The 23410-nt window shown below is 37.3% G+C and overlaps 1 protein-coding gene across 2 annotated transcripts in view; it reads left to right on the top strand.

The window, feature by feature from the left end:
• Positions 1 to 17161, top strand: part of spock3 (SPARC (osteonectin), cwcv and kazal like domains proteoglycan 3) — a 33480-nt gene extending 16319 nt beyond the window's left edge. For both annotated transcript variants that reach the window (XM_073864848.1, XM_073864845.1), the window contains exons 4-11: positions 1033 to 1141; positions 4973 to 5082; positions 5508 to 5603; positions 11367 to 11480; positions 11598 to 11819; positions 12006 to 12068; positions 14903 to 15040; positions 16346 to 17161. In XM_073864848.1, the coding sequence (XP_073720949.1) occupies positions 1033 to 1141; positions 4973 to 5082; positions 5508 to 5603; positions 11367 to 11480; positions 11598 to 11819; positions 12006 to 12068; positions 14903 to 15040; positions 16346 to 16491 (998 nt within the window). In that variant the 3' untranslated portion in view covers positions 16492 to 17161. The remainder of the gene's footprint in view (positions 1 to 1032; positions 1142 to 4972; positions 5083 to 5507; positions 5604 to 11366; positions 11481 to 11597; positions 11820 to 12005; positions 12069 to 14902; positions 15041 to 16345) is intronic.
• Positions 17162 to 23410: the final 6249 nt, after the last annotated feature.

Genomic DNA, 23410 nt, shown 5'->3' with positions numbered 1-23410 from the left:
ATCGAGCTCCCAGTGTGGAGTAGATTCTACGAGATCATGCATATTCGAAAGTCATTAGAAATCCCTTGAATATTCATCACGGGTTTGATGTTTATGCAAATGACTATTGATAGCGCATTGAGAAAGTCGAAAAGAGCGCAATTAAAAGAAAAAAATTCAGATCACACTCAAACATGATGATGCGCGAATCAATGGCACACACACGAGAACAATGGAATCAGAGGGTACTGAGGAGATTTGGATTGGATAAGCTTTAAAGCCTGCGCAGGATTTGACTAAGGCTCTTACCATGAGGTCAGAGAGCATTCAGAGTGTGTTTGTGTGTGTATGTGTTTTGTCAAGGGTAAGGTGGAAGATAAGTATGTATGCGAGATGTGTGTCAGCCTCTTAAGACTATAAATGGGAGTTAATGGAATTAGAAGTGTTGTATTTTCTTCTTTCTTTTAGTCACAGGGCATTAGCTTCTGCATCATTATATTTCAGATCATTCAACAGGACTAGAAGGATTATTTGTACAAGCACACCCACATAAAGGAAAATCTTGATTATGCATTTGTTGATGTATATATTTTTCTTTAATGTATATTTGGTGTACTTAACTGAGATACATTTTAATAGTCATAACATGTCAATGTATTTGGTCTCGGTGGAATTAGACCGGCTGTTGCGAAGGAAGTATAAAGACTTGCCTACTACTGCAAAGTTTAGGCAGGTGGAGCTGGAGGTGGAGGTGGGTGATTGTAAGAGCTCTGATAGCAAGCTGGACCATTCTGCTTACAGCACACCTACGAGACTATTTAGACTAGTATGTAGCAGAAGAGGCAGCATACATTGGCTACAAATGACCTGAAAGCCAATCAGTTTCAGTCACACTGATGTGCAAGCTGATTAGCTGGCAGATTGCAAAGCTATTTTAGAGCTAAGTTTGTTAATGTTTAAATATTTTTTTAAATGTTTATTAAATTCACTTCTCAGTCTATGTCATCTGTTTTCATTGTTTGTATACATTTATAAAAAAATTGTGCCTTTCAGCTCTGGACCCTGCCAAAGATCCATGCCTCAAGATTAAATGTGGCCGCCATAAAGTGTGCGTGGCAGAAGATTACCAAACACCTACTTGTGTCAGTCAACGCAGGATGAGGTAAAACACCCCCACCCAGTCTGACTCACATTTACTGGACTCTTACTCATTACTGAAACCAAAAATAAAAAATAAAATACAACACCATCTTGAAATTGAGATGACATTTTGGGGAGCTAGAAAGCTGTCAAAGATAACGAGTCCTTCAGTAGGACATTTTTTTCTAAATATTTCACAAAGGAATTTTCATTAACAAAATACTGTACTGAGTGTGAGTTAGTGAGACCAGTGGCCAGGGTTGACAGGCTTTTATGGGGGTCTAGCACCAAAGTAACATACATCACACTGCCAGGGCTCAACTTAAAGGACTGCCCGGTGGCCTGGGGCAAGCATGAGAGACGTTCGGGCCAGTCAAAAGTATTGTCACTTGCCCGATTGGGCCAGTGCTTCACCCCTCAGTCACAAAATATTTTTTCATCAATGTATATTATTTTACATCTTGGCGACAAAAGAAACAATGCAATATTTTGCACAGTTTGCTGTCAGTTTACAGGTAAAGCCGAAAAATTGGGAACCTTTAATCGTTGGAACATATCTGTTATTTGACTTTTGAATAATTTTTTTTAAATATGTGACACTGACTTTTTTTTATTGGGGCCAGTGAAAAATTTGTCAGGGCAAGTGAAAACCTGAACCACTGGCCCGATTGGGCCAGTTAAATTTTTTTTGCGTTGAGCCCTGACTGCTAACCTGCTCCAGGCCAGAGCATGTTCTCGAACACTGATCACATTTATAAAAATATACATCATGAGCCGACAAATCTCTGACTTATGCTGCGTTCAGACCAGCCGCGGTAGAGGCAGCTCGAGTGATTTCAATGTTAGCTCAGTGTGAAGACGCGTTGACACGCGTCTGGAGGTCTCGTGGTGCGAATGAGGCGTTTAGTGCGACACGGTAGACGCATTTCCGCCTCATTCTCAGTCTAGTTCGAGTTGAAACATTTGAACTTTGGCGGAAAAACGCGTCGCGTTAACCAATCAGGAGCTTGCTCTAGTAGTGACGTGATTACAGAAAGCGAGCAGAGTCGCAGAAGCCCCTCCCATGACGCAAATTTCCGCATGAATGTCTTGATGACTAGAATTTCACGCACAAATGAAGCGAGTAAACTCAAAATGTTCAAGCGGCAAACTAGACGTGGTAGACGCGAATTTGACGCCTCAAGCGCGGCTGGTGTGAACCCACGGTTAGACTCCACCTGTTGGTGACAGGCGAACAAAAGTGAAATTATATTTTAATTTTTTTTTATTTTGAATTAAAACACTTTGATACATGAATATTTGTAATGTATTTAGTGTGTGTCATTTTGCTAGTTCTTAATAATGCATCTCATCTTAACTCATATACGAAATTAAAGTAATTAAATGAAGGGCTCATGGCAAAATGTTGTGTTATTTGATAAAGGTGCATTGTGTAACTTTTAGAAGGATCTCTTGACCGCAATTCAATATAATATACATAACTATATTATCAGTGATGTATAAAGAATGAGCTGCTTTTATCTATAAACACCGCGGGTCTCCTTACAAGGAAGTCGCCATTTCAACTGCCATGTTTCTGCAGTAGCCCTAAATGAACAAACTGTTCTATAGAGCACGTTTTGTCACCAAGTTGTCTCAGACGATGACGTGTTTGTCCTGTGGCGGCAACCGTAGCTTCTCTATTCGTTTTGAAAGGGAGGGGTGAGCTGTGGACTAAGCCGTTGGCTGCAATTCACAATCTCACTGCTAGGTGCCGCGTAAAATTGACAAAGTGGACCTTTAAAGAGCACTTATTATCCGATTCACGATTTTACATTTCCTTTGGTGTGTAAGTGTGTATTAGTAAATGTAAACGATATGCAAAAGGTACATACCCCAAAGTATGCGATGACGCGAGTTATCGTCTCCAACGTAAATCTCTTTTCTTGGACTACAACAAACTCATGGATTGTATGTAACAGTTTACTTCCTGTGATTGGTGATGTAGACAAGACCAACATTATCATAATTCCTCCCGCTTAGGACTCACAACCTGTAAGTTAACTCCTGTTAGCATTGCATTGTGAACGAATCTTTCAAACAAGGTAATGAGCATCACATTTCCAGCTGACGTCAGAGGTACTCAGACCAATCACAACGTACAGATTAGCTGGCCAATCAGGGACAAAGAGCTTTTCAAATCGATGAGTTTTGTACATAAATCTGTGCGTTTCAGGAAGATAGTAAAATCTGGAGCTACGAAAATGCACCGTATGTGGAAAATAATGTGTTTTTTCAACCATAAACCACACAAACATATTGTATTATACCAAAAACACAAAATAACGTTGTTTTTAGCAATGAAATAGGTGCTCTTTAAATGAGCAAATTGCACAAATTTAAGAAATGCTCATTTCTGTCAGTGTTTTCAACAAACTTTCTTTTTTAATGCAATGAATATATATCCAAATTATTTTATTTACTTATATAAAGTCTCCCTGTAGTCAAACAATCTCATGTAGTATTAGCAGATCTATAAATATGCAAATTAGTCAGTCCCTGCCTCTACTCAATCGCACAGCTCGGACCATACAGTAGATATGAATATGCGACTTAGTCCCCGCCTCCACTTTTTCGCACCACCTCGGGCCATAGATATATATGTAAATAGATGCTACATTCGGCAGTTTCAGACACGTAACTCTTAAGTTCGGTTTTACACAATACATACCAATATCTATAACTCTTAACTACTGATCCACGCGCTTAGCTGTGTACATATGATTGGTTACATGTTGGGATGTTGGAAACCAAGGTGATTTTAAACCACAGGAATGAGACTGGAGAAATGGAGAAATACTCAATGATTTAAAATAATGAATTTGCCCATGGCTTGTCTTAAAACATATTAAAAACACCACATCGACATAATAAACAACGATAAAAACCTGATTTCCCCCTAGTGGGACTTTAAAACCTTAGGAACCACTTAGTTTGAATAGCCATTATGCTTCCGACTGCAGTTTTATTGCTGGAAGATTCTGCCCACTAATCTAAACCAAGTACAATTTCAGATTTTGTTAAATACTACAAAAGACAAAATTTTCATGGATTAATTTGCATGGCAGAATTGTTCACGACAATTCGAGTTATGTTCACTTAGAAAGTTAATAGGGTCCGTTTTGATTTCATGTGGACTTTAAATCTGACAAAAGCTTTTGAGCTGTAATGCCCCGTTCAGACTTCCGACTAGCAGTAGCAAAGACAGAGGTGATCGGATGGGGCGTGTCCAGCGATGTGACAAAGTTCTGAAACGTTTAACTTTATGCAAATGATAGCGACTTTTGTGAGCAACTACCAATGAAAACAAAGCAGTGAAGTTCACACTCATTTGTTTGATAACCAAAATTAGATTCTTCCAACGACCTCATTCACTGGTAACGTGTACGCAGCATAACAAGGGTGGTTTTATGTTCGTACCCAGTCAGGATATGCCAGAACAAACTGGGAAACCTTGCCTGCCAAACTCCAAGTTTGTTTTTATGAGAATGTGTCTGTTTGTTTCGAGTGTGTATTTGCAAACGAGGTGCAAATAAGGCACACACTGACCTCGATTTTGCAATGCTACAGTTGTCAACACTGATTGTTATGAAAGTAATCAGGAAGGGAACTAGAGGTGTTAACATACTGTAACACAAATGCTCTGTATATGAAAGACATGAACAGAGGATATTAAGGAGGGCTGGCAGGGGGCTCAACAGAGACAGAAAAAAATAGGTGATAAAAGAAAGGAACAAAAACAGTCTGTTATTGTCGGTCAGCATTGTTGCTCTTTATTGTATGTTTTCATAAGCCCATTTTTGTGTGTGCGCAGTATTAAGGACATGAACTTGAACTCGCCATTACTGAAATGCAAGCCGTGTCCAGTTGTCCATCCTTCACCTGTTTGTGGAACAGACGGACACACGTACTCCACCAAGTGTATGACACACAAACAAACATTAGATTATTAATTAGTGTGGACCTCTATTAGGTTTTACTTTTGCTCAGATGTTATAGGTTTAGTTCCACAGGATTGCAAGTTCTCATAAAAAATGTATAGCTTAAATACATTGTTTGTTGCTTTGCATAAGATGTTAATATACAATATAAAAATGGTTTGTCACACCAAAATATTATATTTAATATAATCCACTGAACACAAACACGAAACTGAAACCTGAAGTCTTCACAAATATATCCAAACCCCCACACGCACAATGCTTGTTTGCAAGGTCTATTTGTGTTTACCGTTAAAATTGCTTTTCATACAGTTGTGTGTCACAGATCTATTCAACCAAGAGTTTAATCCTCATCAACAATGTACTTATCTGATCTCAGCTTTGTTTGTGTGTGTGTTTTGCAGTGTAAACTAGAGTATCAAGCCTGCATCTCTGGAAAGCAGATTTCTGTGAAGTGTCCAGGACAGTGTCCCTGTCCTTCACAGAGTTTAGTGGAGAAGAAAGGTACTGTACACACACCATTCATGCAATTCATTTCTATTTATTCGTGCAAGGTCTTGCACACAGACTGGAGTGGACAGATTGGCTTTGACTACTGCATACTGTGCTGTACACACTGTATACGGCATACAGTATATTGAAACAGTACGCATTGTGCAATAATAAACATTATAAATAAATGGTAGCATACTACATTATTGTGACCACCTCATTGTATTGCATGTTTGTGGCATTTAATTTCTCTCTTGGGTAAAAATTTTTTTTGCATTTCTAATTCAGTTGTGTGTGTGTTTACACATATTAAATGAGGCAAGAAACATTGAATGTTAAAAATCACAGCTCATATTATTACTTCCAGCTCATTTGTTGCACTTAAAGGGGACTTTTTCCATGTTTAAGAGTTATAATTGGGTCCCCAGTGCTTTTATCAACCTAGAAAATGTGAAAAAGATGAACCCAGTAACTTAGTTTTGGTAAACCATTTTTGGCAAGCATGTGAAAAATGGGTCATTGAATAGGTAATTTGGCTGCCCTTGTGATGTCAGAAGGGGGTAATACTGCCCCTTAATCTGCATTATTCAACCATGGCACTTGCCTTTAGTACAGAGATCAACTAATTTGCATTTTAAAGGACACACCCAATACGGCACATTTTGCTCACACCTACAAAGTGGCAATTTTAAAGCAACACTATGTAGTTTCCATGTAAAAAGGACTTACAGCTCCCCCATGTGGTTGAAAAGCGCAATAGTGCCTGGTATCAGACACTCTTCTGCAGGCAGGGGGAGGGGCTGGGCTGTGTTTCCTACTCTCCACCGCCACGTTCAAAGTGTGCTTGTAGCAGCTGGGAGGCTGCTCAGGTTGCAGCAACAGTACAATTTGTCCAGTTAAAAGTTGTTCTATCACTGAAATAATTTTAGAGACATTATTTAAAGGTAAAAAACTACATACTGTTGCTTTAACATGCTATAATAAATTGTCTATATGGTATTTTGAGCTAAACTTATGTTCTCTGGGGACACCAAAGATTTATTTGACTTCTTAAAAATGTATTTTGAAATGTCGTCTATAAAGCTATAAAGGTATAGCTTAACAAGCATTGCATTAGCAACAAAAAAGTCATGGAGGCATACCATAGGTACAGATTAAATGCACTGTAACTCACTTTGGATAAAAGTATCAACCAGATGCATGAATGCTTTGTCAGTTCAGGAAAAAGTTGAGGGCAATGCATTATGGGATACAGGCTCTGTAGTACACTCTCAGGAAAAAATTCAAAAGTGGTCACATGGATGGTACCTTTTAAAAAGGTCTTTATATGTACTATTTTGGTACAAATGTACCTTTGAGGTACCAATATGCCCCTTTTAGGTAAGAAAGTGTACTTTTTAAAAAGGTACCGCCCCAGTGACAACATTTGTACCTTCTCGTACCTTTTTTCTGAGAGTGTAGGTAATCTGGGTATTCTTTACATACAGCCAGTTTGCTTACCACACACACAATATAGTGTAGAAACAATAAGTAGTCAAAACAAAATTGTCAAAAATGGTCCCAAGCTTAATGGGGCAGTACCTATTAAAAGGGTCTTAACTCTTTCCCTACCAGTGTTTTGTAAAAAAAAAGTTGCCAGCCAGCGCCAGCATTTTTCATGATTTTCACAAAAGTTTAATGCCTTCCAGAAAATGTTCTTCTTTAAATATATAAGCATACAATATACAGAATAAAAGAACAGACGTTTCATCCTACCTTCAATAGTTCTCTTTTTATCACCTCTCAAATATGGGTAGGTTTCCTCAAAAAAACAAATATTTGGGGTTACTTCCTGGTTGTAAAACTCGTGGAAGTGCCCACCTGGTGGATAATAGCGGTATTGTGGAAAGCCAGAAATTCTCATCATTAGCAGGGAAGCGTTTTCTCTTAATTGACGAGATAACTCGTCAATGGCGGGGAAAGAGCTAATATGTAACATTTAGGTACAAATATGTATATACTTGGTACAAATATTTACCTTAAAGGTGACAGAGAATGAAAAAAATGTTTTTACCTTGTCTTAGTTGAATTACAGTAGTCTACCCGCATTCACAAACATTCGAAAAGTTCTAGACATTCCGAACATCTCTGTTACATAGAAATTCCTCCTTTAGACATGTCCGCCAGAAAATGGCCCAATCTGAACAACGGATACATAATACGTAAAATGCATCTCACTTCCCCCCAACTCTCATTCAATTTCCTCCCCTATAAAATACTTTGCATAAATCCGGCCTCTCGCCTCTAATGGGAAGTAAATTGCAGCAGTGTTCGCGAAGTTCAAGGTGAAATATCAAGTATTCTGAAGGGAAAGTTTACATTCTTTTGAGTAACAGCAAATGCAGCCAATCAGCGTCAAGTGCTTGCATTTCATAATGAGGTTGCCAGGTAAGCCCGAAGGGACGCCAAATAGGTGCAAAACCAGGCGTTAAAAATCCCCAACCCTAATACAGCTTTCTGAGAGAGGTTTTGGGAAGCTTCTGAAGGGGGTTGCACACCAGACGCGCAGCTCAGCGCCGCGTCGAGTAGCGTCTGGGACAACACGGAGGTATCGTACACCCGAAGTGAACAATAAATAGCACAAGCTTAGTTAAATAGCGTCTACTTCAAAATGCAAAATATACGTTAGCAGTCAATGTTAATCGCTAACGATTTGGGACAAATATGATGTTAGGGATTTGAGCAACTTCCTGAGTCGTAGCTGGGCGCCGCGGACAAGCGCCAACTGTCAGTGCCGGTGTGCGTATACTCATAGAAAACAATGTGTTTGATTTTTGTTGAACGGCGTGGTGCTGCGAGGCACTGAGCTGCGCGTCCAGTGTGCGACTCCCTTAAGGCATCACAGACCCAACAAAAATGTTGTTTACATGTCACATCAAAGAACAAGGATAAATCATTCTATGTCACCTTTAATATGTACCTCTGAGTTACAAATATGAGCTCTTTAGGTGCAAAGGTTTTCTGACAGTATGCTATTCCAAATATCTTATTATTTTATTAATTTGTACATATGAATAAAAATCTCGTAGTTATAAATTAGCAAATTATTTTGTCCAATTATTAAAGCAGTAGTTCTTCCCTTATCTCTCTTGTTCTCAGTTTGCAAAAAGATTTCAATACAGTACATATTTGCTAGGCATCATCTCAGTCCTACTGAATCCCTTTGAATTTATTAACTGTTTGCTGTTCTAGATTGTTTGTGTGTGTGCGTGACAGCTAAGTAATGTGTGTTTTCATTACTATCCCAATGAAAATAAGTCCTGTCTTTAGCTGCTATGCCTCAGGCTGTTCATCTGCCTTTGTCATCAAAAGGTTTAAATGACAGCTTATCTCTCAAAGCGACTTCAGATCGTTCAGCTAAAGTCACAGTGCATTTATTTTAAGCCGTAAGTTGGTAGCTCATAAACACGTTCATAAATCAGACTTTTGAAATATTAACTGGTTGACTGTTTCTCCAGTGGCATATTTATTGCACGTTATAATAGGGTCATTACAGATGTCTCAAGGATCAATGATGTTTTATTGATCAGAATAAGTCACATCCATGTTTAGCACTGACAGTGGCAATAATTATTTTATTGCTTTGCCTATTAATAGATTTTTAGGTTGCCATAATCTGCTAATTTTCTTGTAAGATGTGTGCCACACTAATTCTGTTAAGTGATTTAAACTGCATGTGCCTTTAAAGAATTGAATTCATAAATTCAACATTAACTGTACATTTGGACAATTTATTGGGGATCTGTGAGTTGTTTCCAGAGTAAACAGAGACAAGCAAATGTGAAAATGAATAATGAGTTACATTAAATGTAACAAATGATCATAAATTGCTCTGTTTGCTGTGGAGACAAGAAATTTGTAAGATGAATATGAGACAAAAGTATGAATGATACATTTTATTTTTCACCTGTTTAAACAATTTACCAACTCAAAGGAGCATCAAGTGTGTATTGTAATTCCTCTCTTTTATGTGAACAGCATATTAAGATCATTGGCTCACAAGTGTTAAGTGATGAGAATATGTAGTATCAGTTTGATCCATTGCTTCTGCAGTCTGAATCTTGCATTTGGTGACAACACAAATAAGTCAGAATGAAAGGTTGTTGCTCTTTGCTAGTAAAGCATGTATTTGTTGAAACATAATTAAATGTTTATAAAATGTAGTCTGTACTTTTACCTCATATTCATCTTACAAATTTCTTGTCTTTGTCTTTACTGTCCCAATACTTATGGAGGGCACTGCATATGGACGAACTGTAACACCTTCGCAGCCGCTTCTAAATTCGGATAAAAACTCAATCTTCCTGTACTGCACAGTTGCACCCTACAACCCACACGGATGTCTGAAGCACTAGCTTTGAAAATTTAATCAGTTACGCCCATTAGTTCATTACAGCAAAACTAGATTTATCAAATCCCCAAACCATCCCCAAACGCTATACGCAGACTATTAAATCTAATGAACATATCAAAACAAAACAAATTGAAATAAATTATTGTGTCATGTGGTGCATAAAATGCATTCGACAAAGTAAATTGGAAATTATTTATACATTGGATAAATATAAATTTCACCAGCAGGCACAGTTATGCTGATGTGATCCATTATAACAGAATAGCTTAGGGTTTAATAGCACATTTATGAATTTGGTAGATGCATTTATCCAAAGCGACTTACACTACAATTGGTTATTCATGTCGCAGTTCACGTACACTCACTGGGAATCAAACCCATGATCTACCAGATGAGCTTCAGGATCAGCACCCACACAGTGTCAGCAGGCGGAGATGTACTGGCCACCGTACAATAAAAGGGATTGCTCTTCTCACCCTAAAGGTTAACTGGACTTAAGGGCTAAATTTGAAAGAGCTGGTGGGGTTTACAGTTATTAGTCGCCTTGCAGTTTTCTAGATCACAAGCAAGGAGCCTGCAGGCTTTTGGTGCTAGCAGTTCTCGGTTTGCGGAGTTATCTGGGCTGCTGTCTAAGTTGGTCGATTTGTTGAGCATATAAACTTTTGCATATGCTAAAGTTTAAAATGTCAGGGTAAAAAAATGAAAAACCAAAAATAAATAAGAGTATGTTTACATGACAATGCACAAAAAGAGTTATTTTTCCTTTGCATTTTTGAAAAGTTTACATATAGATAACAACATTGTCAAAACAATCCCCATTCATATGGATACAACAAAATGACAAGTCCCACTGAAAATGTTGTGTTATTCAGGCCAGGCCAGTAGTTGGCGATGTTATTTTGTAAAGAAATAAAAAAATATGCACATGACGATTCAAAAAATGTATGTTTTTACGTTACATACAGATGTAGACAGAATCATATCTGAAAACCATCTAAAAGCTTTTTAAAAGTTTGCAATTCCAGGACCCTAACACACTATTGCCGTTTAAAAGAATAGCCAAAATGCACAAAACGTTTTTGGGCCCTATCAAACACCTGGCGCAATAAGTTTTTAGTTGAAAGTGGTGTTGTGTAAACAGCCCCTGAATCATGAAACGTACTGATGTACATTGCAGAACTTCATGCAACAGATGTTGCTCAACTGCTTTCTTTATTCTTTTTTAAAGAAAAAATGTAAATGGCATCTCTTTATTTGAAGATTCTATTAAAATTTGATCCATTAAAATTGTTGGATGACTTCTCACAAACATTCTAGCACAATCTATTGGGTTGTTTGATTTACAGTATGTGTACTCCCTGTGTTTTCTATTGTATGTTTAGAATGCGGTAATGCTGAGATGACTGAAGTGGTCAGCAGATTAAGAGATTGGATCACAGTTCTCCATGAGAATGGCAATCGCAGCAAGAAATTGAAGTTCCAGAAGCCAGAGAAGAGTAAGCACAAGCTGAAACATTGGACAGTAAACACATTACAGCTGTGACTAATAAAATTAAACAACCACAAAGAATATCCTCCTACAACCTCCTTTCTCCCTTTCTGTGTATGTCTAGAGATAGAAACGAGTAAGCTGCCCCTCTGTAAGGACTCTCAGGGCTGGATGTTCTCCAGACTGGACACAAACTTTGACCTTGAGCTTGACCAGTCAGAGCTGTCCAGCCTGAGCTCAGAGAAGAGCGATATCTGCACGAAAGCATTTCTCAGCTCATGTGACCTGGACAAAAACAAGCTAATATCCAGCCAGGAGTGGTGCGCTTGCTTTCAGAAATATCAGGGTAAATGTAAACGTACGCCAAGCATATTCACATACATGCATAAACATTGTTACTTTTCAGTAACCTAAACACTTTTTTGCATTTATAAGCAATCAGAGATAAATGAAGGAGAATTAACAGCGTGAATCTGATAAGTGACCCTTAGATTAATGAGCAGACCACTCATCTGAAATCAATGCGTTTCAGATGCTCCCTGCCAAACAGAGATCACCAGCATCCTCAAACAGCAAGTTGTGAAGAAATTACTGGGTGAGTGCGTTTACTTTTGGGATTTTTCTCACAGAGAGTAGGTGACGTTCACATGGACATCATGTATTGTTATATATGATAACTGATATATTGGACAGCCTCAACACCTTTGGGGAGTTAAAGGGACACTCCACTTTTTTTGAATATAAGGTCATTTTCCAGCCCCCCTATAGTTAAACATTTGATTTTTACCGTTTTGGAATTCATTGAGCCGATCTCCGGGTCTGGAGGTACTACTTTTAGCATAGCTTAGCATTAGACCATTAGCATCACACTTAAAAATGACCAAAGAGTTTCGATATTTTACCTATTTAAAACTTGACTCTTCTGTAGTTACATCGTGACTGCAGGAGGCGCAATGATATTACGCAGTGCCCGAAAACAGTCCCCTACTATTGAAAGTTACCAAGGGGACTTTTTTCAGGCACGGCGTAATATCACTACGCCTGCTGCAGCCATGTTACGGCAGCAAAGTCCTTGATTATTATGCTACAATGAGAGTATAGTTCATAGCAATATGTGCCTAGAAAATCGCAACTTTTTATTTCTCGTCGTTCTTAGTACACAATGTAACTACAGAAGAGTCAAGTTTTAAAACGGAAAAAATCGAAACTCTTTTGTCATTTTTAAGCCCGATACTAATGATCTTATCAGATTCAATGGATTATGCTAAAATATGCTTAAAGTGGTACCACCAGAACCGGAGATTGTCTGAACGGATTTTAAAACTGTAAAAATCAAATGTTTAACTCTACAGGAGCTGGAAAATTAGCCTTTAAAAAAAAAGTGGTGTCCCTTTTATGGGCATTGGGCAATACGAATTTAACCCTGCTTCTAAAATCTTGGCTAAAGTCTCAATCTAATTTTGAGATTAGGACCATCAAAGTTGGATTTTTTTCTTGATTTCAATCTTTGACATGACCTTACTCAGTCAATAAAAAGTTATCAAGGTTATATTTTCACAGAATATTCTTTACATTATGTAAGATGATTTGAGAAAAGAGTAAATCACACAAAATTGACTTTAAAATCTAATTACATTTGTGTTTTTATATTTTTGGTAATAGCAATGAAACGTACAAAAAAATGTAGATACATTTATCAATCCATATATAGATTTCCAAATGCATCACATTAAGTAAACAAAATTGTAGTAAAATCAAATTCATTGTCAGAGAGCAAACATTTACACGGCTTCTAAATATACAGTAGACGGGCAGACAGTCAGGCAGACGGATCATATTGATCTCCAATGTAAATTAAGCCTAATTGTTGTTTAATATATTAATAATGCTGACAATAGAATATAAGAGCCTTGGATACTGTGATCGCATAAAGTTTATCTTCAATTACACGTCTGGTTGGAACTTTACTTGCGGTTTCTGTTTGTTTAATGGTTTGACTAGTTAAACTGAACACTTGAACAAATACCTCGTTGAAATAACAAATGTTTTGTTTTCCTAGGTAATCTGCGTGTTGTTTATTTTGCTTTTTATTAGGGCCGGGACTTTAACGCGTTAATTAAGATTAATTAATTACACAAAAAGTAACGCGTTAAACATTTTTAACGCATTTTAATAACACTTATTTTTGCACCGCGGAACATTTCTCATTGGATGAGTTTCGGCGGACCGATTATACTGGAGCACCAACTAGCGTTCATCATGACTTCAGACAACAACAAACCATAGTGAACATGAACGAAGAAGCTGATGAGATCGCTTTGGTTTGCCCCATGGATGGGAATTTTTTTATAAAAAACGAACTGATGGAAGCGTCGATAAGAGCATGGTTATGTGTAAGCTATGCAACAAGGAAGTCGCATATCACCGCAGCACATGGAGCCTCAAGCATCATCTCAATGCAAAACATATAGCAGCTAGCGTGGACGTTAGCCCGACTCCTAGTACAACGACTTGGTTAAACAAAAATAAACAATAGTTTGTTGCTTAAGGTTATGTATTCAGTCATTATTCATGGTATACTAAAAATCAATGTGAAAAAATAACTTCTCAATGTTCTCAGGTTAAATATTTATATGTGATTAAAATGTGATTCATTTCGATTAATTAATTACAAAGCCTCTAATTAATTAGATTAATTTTTTTAATCGAGTCCCGGCCCTACTTTTTATATAAATAAACTACTTTAAAAGGATTTTGTTGCTATTTATTTTTAGCGGAGTTTAGCTGTTTTCCACAAAAGCTGCTTGTTTATGTTGTTACTGCTGAAACCATCGATACATTAATGCCGTTTTCTAAAACATAGACTTTTAAGTTGAGGAACACTATTAATATATAAACCATTTTTCTTAAAAAAAAAATAACAAAAACTCAACATTTTATATCTAAAACAAGTCATTAAACACCAGGATGTTAAAACAATAAGAGGAAAGGCAACATTAATTCTGTTAAAACTAGAAACGGCTGCCAGTTTCTTTATCTTTCTCCAGAGGTCGTGTATTTGATTTGAGCAGGAGAAAGTGATGAGGGGAAATTGGACATGAAAAGCAGGATATTTTTAACTGCTGCTTCTCCCCTGAGTACAACGAGCAGTGACGGCTCTATAGCTTCCAGCACTGAATTATAAAAAGACCATAAAGAGAGAAAGATAAAAAAATGTTTGACTGTGGTGACTGTGTGGCAAGAAGCTGTGAAGTTGAAATGCAGTGAATGTGAGTGAGAGACAGAGAGATCTCAGAGGTGACTGTTATGTTCTCTGACATTGAATATATCAGCTCTCTATCTGTCTCTCTTTCTTTAGCTGCATTGAATCTGATCTGAATCTTGAATCTGTAATGAGTCTCCTGATTCTGATATGTGTTGTGTATGTAGGGACGTATATGCCTTCCTGTGATGAGGATGGATTCTATAGACCTCATCAGTGTCATAGCAGCAGTGGGCAGTGCTGGTGTGTCGACCGCTATGGAAATGAGGCTGCAGGGTCTCGCACCCAAGGGTCTGCTGATTGTGGTGAGAGTTGTCTTCATACAAGATTTGAGAAAACATTTATAAATTGTGCTCCTGTGTAGGTCAGTGGTAGAGCATTGCATTAGCAGAACAAAATGTCATGGGGTCGACTACACATACTGACTTAAAAGTAATGTATACCTTGTAATGCACTGTACGTCGCTTTAGATACAAGCTGCTAAATGCATAAATGTAATGTAAATAAATAATCTACATATATGCAAGTTATTAAGTAATGTATGTGTTCTGAGTTTGTCACACCACAGAAAACTGTGTTATCCACCCGGCCAAATTTATCAAAATCTGAGCAGCAAATTAAACGCTGGGGACGTGTCCGCTGTTGGCGCTGAAACCACGCCCACTCGCGGGAAAGCTGCGGTCTCTCTCAACTTTCAAATACAGCTATGACCTGAATTGATGCTTGCGATTGTGTTAGGGGCGGTGCCATGCACGTGGCTCCAGTGTGTCATCGAGCCACCGTTGTAGCCCCGCCCCCAAATAATCCTGACCACAGAAATGTGTGTAACTTTGTAACGTCTTAACGCTTTTCAGCGATACATTCTAACATTTATAATGTTATGAAATCACTTTACATGGACTTTAACTTTACAAAGTTATTGCATGGCCTAAGGCTTATTTAGCAATGTACAGGTATTTACATTTCGCTTTTATTCAAAGCGACTTACAGTACATTATAAGTGCTATATGTCAATATGTGTGTTACCTGGGAATAAACCCATGACCTTTGTGCTGCTCTACCAATTAAAGGTGACATTTCACAAGACTTTTTTAAGATGTAAAATAAATCTTTGGTGTCCCTAGAGTACGTATGTGAGGTTTTAGCTCAAAATACCATATAGATAATTTATTATAACATGTTAAAATTGCCACTTTGTAGGTGTGAGCAAAAATGTGCCATTTTCGGTGTGTCCTTTTAAATGCAAATGAGCTGATCTCTGCACTAAATGGCAGCGCTGTGCTTGCAGATTAAGGGGGGATATTATCCCTTTTTGACATCACAAGGGGAGCCAATTTCAATGACCTATTTTTTCACATGCTTGCAGAGAATGGTTCACCAAAACTAAGTTACTGGGTTGATCTTTTTTACATTTTCATGATATGTCGCCTTTAACATTGTGCTCTAGCAATTAAGCTCCAGAAACATTTGGCACTTGACCTTTAATGTTTTTTGGAACTGTCACTATGAACTGTCATGGCATTGATTTGTCATAATGTTATTTTTGTGTTTCACAGAAAAAACAGCATACATATTTGAATCGTCACGATTAATTTTTTCATTCCTTTCAGGAGTGGAGGCTTCTGGAGATTTTGGCAGCGGTGATTCGCTGCTGTCAGATGATGAGGATGGTGACGTTTTAAATGATGAAGAGGAAATGGAAGACGATGAAGACGAATACGAACATATGGATGATGAGTATGGGGACCTGTCGTAAAACGTTTTTGACTTTATTTTCAATTTATTTTGATTTACAAACGAGGAGCCAAATAAAATACAGACTTTCATTTGGTCTAAAAGCACGTTTCTAGGTGACCTTGACAGAATACTAACAATACTAAAGGGTTCATCTACCCCAGTGCTGTGTAACATTTGTACAAAATTAATACTGATATTGGATAACCATATTCCATTTTTCTTAAAAATTCTTATATTGATCCAAAGTGTATTAACAGATCTTGGAATTCAGAATGGGTTTGGTGAGGACTTCAACTGATGAGGGTTTGCACTTCTAAACATGCACATGAACACGACACATACAGAACACATGCTTATATGCTGAAGTTGTGTTTTAAAGTTCGTACCTTGCAAGATTTATCAAATAATTATAGCATGAGGGATTCACAATGGTTTATTGCATTTTGTCTCCTGTATGTTGATTTAATAGGGTCCAAAGAATTAAAAAAATATATATATTTCTGCATAATCATGTACCTACTTTTATTTTAACCTTACAGTTTGGACGCAGCTTAAAATTACTTAAAAATGCAGAATGATGTAATCGGCCAAAATTGATTTGATGTGTAATAGAGAACCCACTTGGCATTATGTTTATGTGACAGTGTTGAATTACAAGTGTCATACCAAATGAATGTTATGTTAACAGACTTACAGTAATGCTCATGGCATGGCATTGAAAAAACAGTGTAATGTCTAGTGTACATCCACAAAAATACTTTGTGTAAATACCCTCTTACACACCCAAACACACCACACCTTACCTTAGAAACATTTCGGCTGTCTCTTTGGGCATGAGGTGCCTTTAACATATACATGGAGGAACGAAGGCTGAGAGGAGAAAAAGAGGAGATATTTAGAGTTAGAATGTAGAACTATTGACTGCCATACGAAGCTAAAAAAAGAAGAGAGAGATTATAGCCTCATGCGCTCATCACTGTTGCTTTGGTCTATAGGAGAAAGTCAATATGATTAGTTTGTTTGCATATGTTACTGTAGACAAAAGATCGTATGGTGTTCTTCTCCTTGTTCTTCTCAGTGCTTTTGCATTTTTTGTCAGATTTTTATTTCATAATGTGCTTATGAAAATACAGATTTCCTTATATGGACATTGTGGTGTTTTCTGAAGAAGCCTGTTATTCGGTTTAATGAGTTATTGATGAGGTCAGAGAAAACTTTATCAGTGTTGTCCTCTGTCCAGCTGTTATCGTACAGATGTTTTTTTTTTTAATATACATATTTACTGAAATAAAGTTACACAGACCAGAAATGAGTTTTTATTGTTTGTGTGTGCGTGCATGCGTGCGTGCGTGCGTGCGTGCATTAAAAAGAGTGAGAGAAAGCGGATGTGTCTTGTCTGGTTAGTGCTGCATTATGTATAAATGCAATTTAAATATTTTATGTGCCACAATTCCTCATCAGTACACACACACATACACAACACACACAAATACACACACTTAATTACATGCACACTTATAAACTGGGACATCTGAGGTTTTGGACACTAGTTTAATCATTAAAACATAATGATGGGCCTGTCAATAAATGTATGAGCTTGTGTATATGTGTATGTGTGAGGATTTCTCCATCAGTACACCTCTTACAGAACTTAAAATGTACCCCTGTTTCACAGAATAGGCTTAAGGCTAGTCCTAGACTAAAACACATGTTTGAGGTGTCTCAATTGTAAATAATCTTAAAATATGCCAGTGCCATTTTGTCGTCTCAGGAGCACTGCAAACAATTATTTTCAAGAAAAAAATTCTTGAAAATAGAATCTAAATATCTAAATATTCTTAAATTAAGATGCTTTTTCTTGATGAGCAAAACGACCCAAGAAAGTCTAATCAAATTTAAGTGATTTTGTGCATAATCTGCCAATGGGGTAAGCAAATTTTTCTTGAATTTAGTGTTAAAGAAAAATGTTCAAGATTTTTTGCTTACCCAATTGGCAGATTTTATGCTTGTTTTATGCACAAAATCACTTAAATTTGACATTTTTTTGTCTAAAAACTAGACTTATTTTTTTTGGGTTGTTTTGCTCATCAAGAAAAAGCATCTTAATTTAAGAATTTTTTGATATTTTTACTGAAAAATAAGACAAAAATACTAAGAATTTATTTTCTTGAAAAAATATTTTTTTGCAGTGTACAGACCAGTAATGTGTTTTTCGAAGGCATGTTAAGATCTTAATTTAACTAAGGTCTAGTCCTAGCTTTAACTAAACCTTGTCTGCAAAACCAGGCCATATAATAATATAATGTGTAGTAGAAAATAATAATGACCTGAGAAAACTTAAATCTTTGACTCAAGGTAAACAAAAGTGTTTAGCACATGTGATCTAGACCAGGGGTTTTCAAACTGGGGGGCCGCGAGATGGTGCCAGGGGGGCCCCAGTTTTATGACATTTTATAAAATACATTCATTTATCATGAATTCTGTGTAATTAAACATAAAAAAATAAGGCTACTAACCAAAAGCACTACTTTTTTGTATAATTTAATATGTGTTTTAGTAAAATGTTGAGTTTTAGAACAGTTTTTTGTCACAAATTTTCTTTGGGGGGCCGCGATGGAATGCACCATACACAAGGGGGGCCGCACACTGAAAAGTTTGGGAACCACTGACCTAGACAAACATGTTACTCTGTGTTATGTATAGTATGAATATGTTTTCGTGCTAATGGGTATGCGATTTGTCTGCAGCTTTGTACAAGGAACCAACTGGATAAACAGAAAATGTTTTCGTTTAGCAGCGTTTCCCCTTCCTGTCCTAGATGTCCAAAATATTGCCAGTTTTGGATTGAAATCACATGCACATGGTGCATCTACAATGCTTAGACTAAACATTCAGTGGTCTTCTCAGACAAGATTTCTAAAGTTGAATTGAAACTGGAGCAATTTCACCCTGAAGCTTTGAAAAATACAAGCCATATACTCACAGAAATACCAAGGGACTCATTTTTAGCATCTTAAAAAATTTATATCAAAGACTCTTCATGCTTGAGATGAATTAATACCAGTTTTATTTCCCTGGATTTACCCAAGGCCTTGATCTAAATTAAGTTTTCAGACTGGCTCAGACTGTTTAGTTCGATGAAAAGTAACCTAAATTTGGGCAACCACGTATTATGGGTCCGCAACACTGCACATCTTTACAATTTTTTAATTAAAGGAAAACACCACCGTTATTCAATATTTTACTATGTTCTTACCTCAACTTAGATGAATTAATAGATACCTATATTTTTTCAATGCGTGCACTTAATCTTTGTACAGTGCGTCGTGAATGTGTTAGCATTTAGATTAGCCCCATTCATTCCTTAGGATCCAAACAGGGATGAATTTTGAAGTCACCAATCACTTCCATGTTTTCCTAGTTACATGAGTAGTTACACAAGTTAGTATGGTGACACAAAATAAAACATGGCGATTTTTTTAAAGCAGATAAAAATAAGAACTATATTGTTTTTTTCACATTTTGCACTTTTTTTAAGGAATGAATGGGGCTAGGCTAAATGCTAACACATTCACGACGCGCTGTACAAAGTTTAAGTGTACGCATTGAAAAAAGAAAGGTATGTATTAATTCGTCTAAGTTGAGGTAAGAACATAGTAAAATATTGAAAAACTGTGGTGTTTTCCTTTAAATAACTTATTATTAAAAGCAAACCATTTTGTCAATAACCCTCATCATCCTCTACAACCTCACATTTTTTATGATACACAAGAGTAGTTTTTTTCAAGAATCATCACTTTTACCATTGCAGTTCAAACCAATCAAATACTCTCAAGCTCAAAAGGACAAGAATCATCTCCGGTTTCATCGGGCGCATAAAAACAAGAGGAGACGACGAGCATGGATCACTGTGTGAAGAGCGGTTCAGTATTTAAGAATGTGTAGATAAATTGTATACATTAATTAATGTTAACTCAGTGTAGTAGTTACATAAAAAAGTAGTTAAGATACGCTTTAGCTATGATTTGAATAAGGTCATTTAAATGTGATTTATTTTGCTTGTTATCAGAAATATCTACTCTAAAGGGATTTTGTTGCTGCGGAAGTCAACCGGAAGTTTGGGCTAGAAAAGCTGTTTGTTTATGTTGTTGCTGTTGAAACTATCTATAGAGTTTAAGTGTTTAGAGCCCGGGTCTACTTCCGTCTTTCCACATTCCGGGGATTTGTACCTTGGTTATGAATGCGATTCAAAAGAATAAGTATCCTTGAGGGAGGAAGTGTTTTTAGGAAGCCAATGCCAACCAGTAGGGACATTAGGGCCCATCCACAAAGAGATGTGGTGCACGTTTATCTAAAACCGGTGCATAACGTTTTTCTACGGTTTACAGGTTGAAAAACATGTTTCCTGGAAATGGTGTGCAACCGGTTTGAGATGTCACAAATGTCAGCCCAGTCAGCAGCAACATGTAAAAAAAAAACATGCGGTAATAAAGAGACAGCTCACACAATGGGTCCAAGTTGGGATGTTCCCTGTTATTCTGGAAGGCAAGGACGTTGACTGTAACGGAGTGGGGTTTTTTTTTTGCAATATTAAAGGGCATCTATGGTCCGATTCACGTTTTTACATTTCCTTTGGTGTATGTGTAAAAGACTAGTACATGTTAACGATATCCTAAAGGTAAGGTACATATCCCAAAGTAAACGATGAAGCGAGTTATCTTCTCCAATGAAAATCTCTTTTCTTGGACTACAACAAACACACAGATTTTAGGCAACAGTTTACTTCCTGGTATTGGTGATGTAGACAAGACCGACATTATCATAATTCCTCCTGCTTGGACTCACAGCCTGTAAGGTAACTCCTGTTAGCATTCATTGTGAGCGAATCTTTCAAACATGGTAAGGACAGTGGCAATTGCCACCCCAGACAAAGCCGTGCCACCCCTGTTGCCACCCCGCGGAAAACATTACACTGTTTGATTTTTACGAACATTTCTCAAATCTCCCAGCGGACGTGAATGCAGCACGTGCTGTTGCTGCTACACTTTTCATTAGGCTTGTTCGACTTCATGCGGCGCCGCAAGAACCGACAGCCGGATGACGTCAAAGTACCGCGAGAGCGATTTAAAAGCAAACTCCTCCGTATGATTTCGCGAATCGCTCTCGCGGTACTTTGACGTAATCCGGCTGTCGATTCTTCCGCCGCCGCATGAAGTCGAACAAGCCTATTGGTTAAGCTGACACGCAGCTTCTTCATGCTCCAAAACATAACGCGGCAGGACACACAGGATCGATAAAGAGTGTTTTGCTGGTATGTACGGCTTTTATTGGTATTAAATTAAATGAAGTACTGTTTTAACGAGAAGTAAGGGAGATGTTGCACTGTAGTGCTTAGCATTAATACTTCAATGAGCATTACTAGTCTTGTGAAACTGACTAATACTGTCACACCTGCGTGAAGATGCTTAAAACAATAAAAAACATGTCGTTAGCAAATGTTCAGCAACAATCACAGACATTAGGAAAGCTTATTCATATTGGCACGTGTAATGCAGCATATTGAACTTAATAAAACCACCGTGGAGATGGGATGTAAACGCTTTTTTCACGTCAGTTTGGGTGACTTAGGTCTGAGAGGGTTGAATTATAATTTCACAAAGTAATCTGAAGCCATTCCATAGCTTAATGTGAGGGACAGAAGTCTATTTACATCATTACACGGAAACTCGTTCCCTCCTCCCTTAACATAACATGTCTAGACATTTTTAAGCAATTTTCCTTGTGTTGTCAAATAGGCTAGACCTCAATATACTCAGATTTTATCGTAATGTATTACTTTAGTATTTGTATTATTAGTAACACAGCAAATTGTTCCAAATTTTGGTTTCTTCATTAGGTGTGTAACCAAGTTTTCCGTTAGGGAAAGCAGAATGAAGAGAAAAAGCGATATTACCAAAAGTCAGGGGCAGATCAGGGCCAAACAGATCCCAGTCTCAGTTGTTCTATTTTTGCTGTATAGTTAATACATATAATTGTGTAAATTTTGGAAAATAAACAACTTTATTTAATCTATATACATTTTGTGGGAAATCATTTATTTTTAGTGTAATTAAACACTTTGTATATTGACCGAGGATCTGAGGAAAGCAGTATATCTGGAGCTGCAAAAATGTACGGTAAATGGAAAATAATGTGTTTTTTGAACCATAAACCACGCAAACACATGGTATACCAAATACACAAAATAAAGTTGTTTTTAGCAATAAAATAGGTGGACTTTAAACACATATTTATACTCCAAAAACTCTTCAAAAAATAACCTTCTTAGCTGCTGTAGTTGCAAGTTTTGCGTCATCAAGGTGTTCAACACGCACCGTTTTAGTTGTGCAGCATTTTGTCAGAGCTGAACGCAGCCATGTTTAGCTGTATACATTAAATTTGTAACATATCTGTGTTTCGTCCAGACAGATCTGGTGTTGTGGGAACTGAAACCGCTTTTTTTGCAACTGGGTCCTAGAATGGATAAATCTGAACACAACACCCTTGCGGTTTTGTATGTACAGCCAATCTGTATATTAAGATAGCTCCTCCCCAAAGAACGCAGCAGGGGTGCACAGTGAGTGCCCGAGAAAACAACTCTCTACGATTCACAGTGGACTTCCCACCGAGACCACATTTGGTTTTCAAAGATCACACCTCCAGACAGTCTCCTCATTCTCTGTATACATTTTACATGCACAAAGTATCTGAAACTGGTCTTGTTTGGTATCGTTTGAAATGCTTCAACACAATATATATAAGGGTACACTCAGATGACAACAGAAATCAATATTAATTTGTAACAATAAAATAAGTAAAGTTCACCTAATGTTGGGAGAAACCTCCTACCTTAGACATGTTGAACAATCAACCACCAATGTTTCAATTAAATCCTACCC

This window comes from Misgurnus anguillicaudatus, chromosome 3, assembly GCF_027580225.2.
Source record: "Misgurnus anguillicaudatus chromosome 3, ASM2758022v2, whole genome shotgun sequence".
In the NCBI taxonomy this organism is placed as follows: Eukaryota; Metazoa; Chordata; class Actinopteri; order Cypriniformes; family Cobitidae; genus Misgurnus; species Misgurnus anguillicaudatus.
The sequence above is the reverse complement of the archived record's forward strand: the minus strand, read 5'-3'. Positions and strand labels throughout refer to the sequence as shown.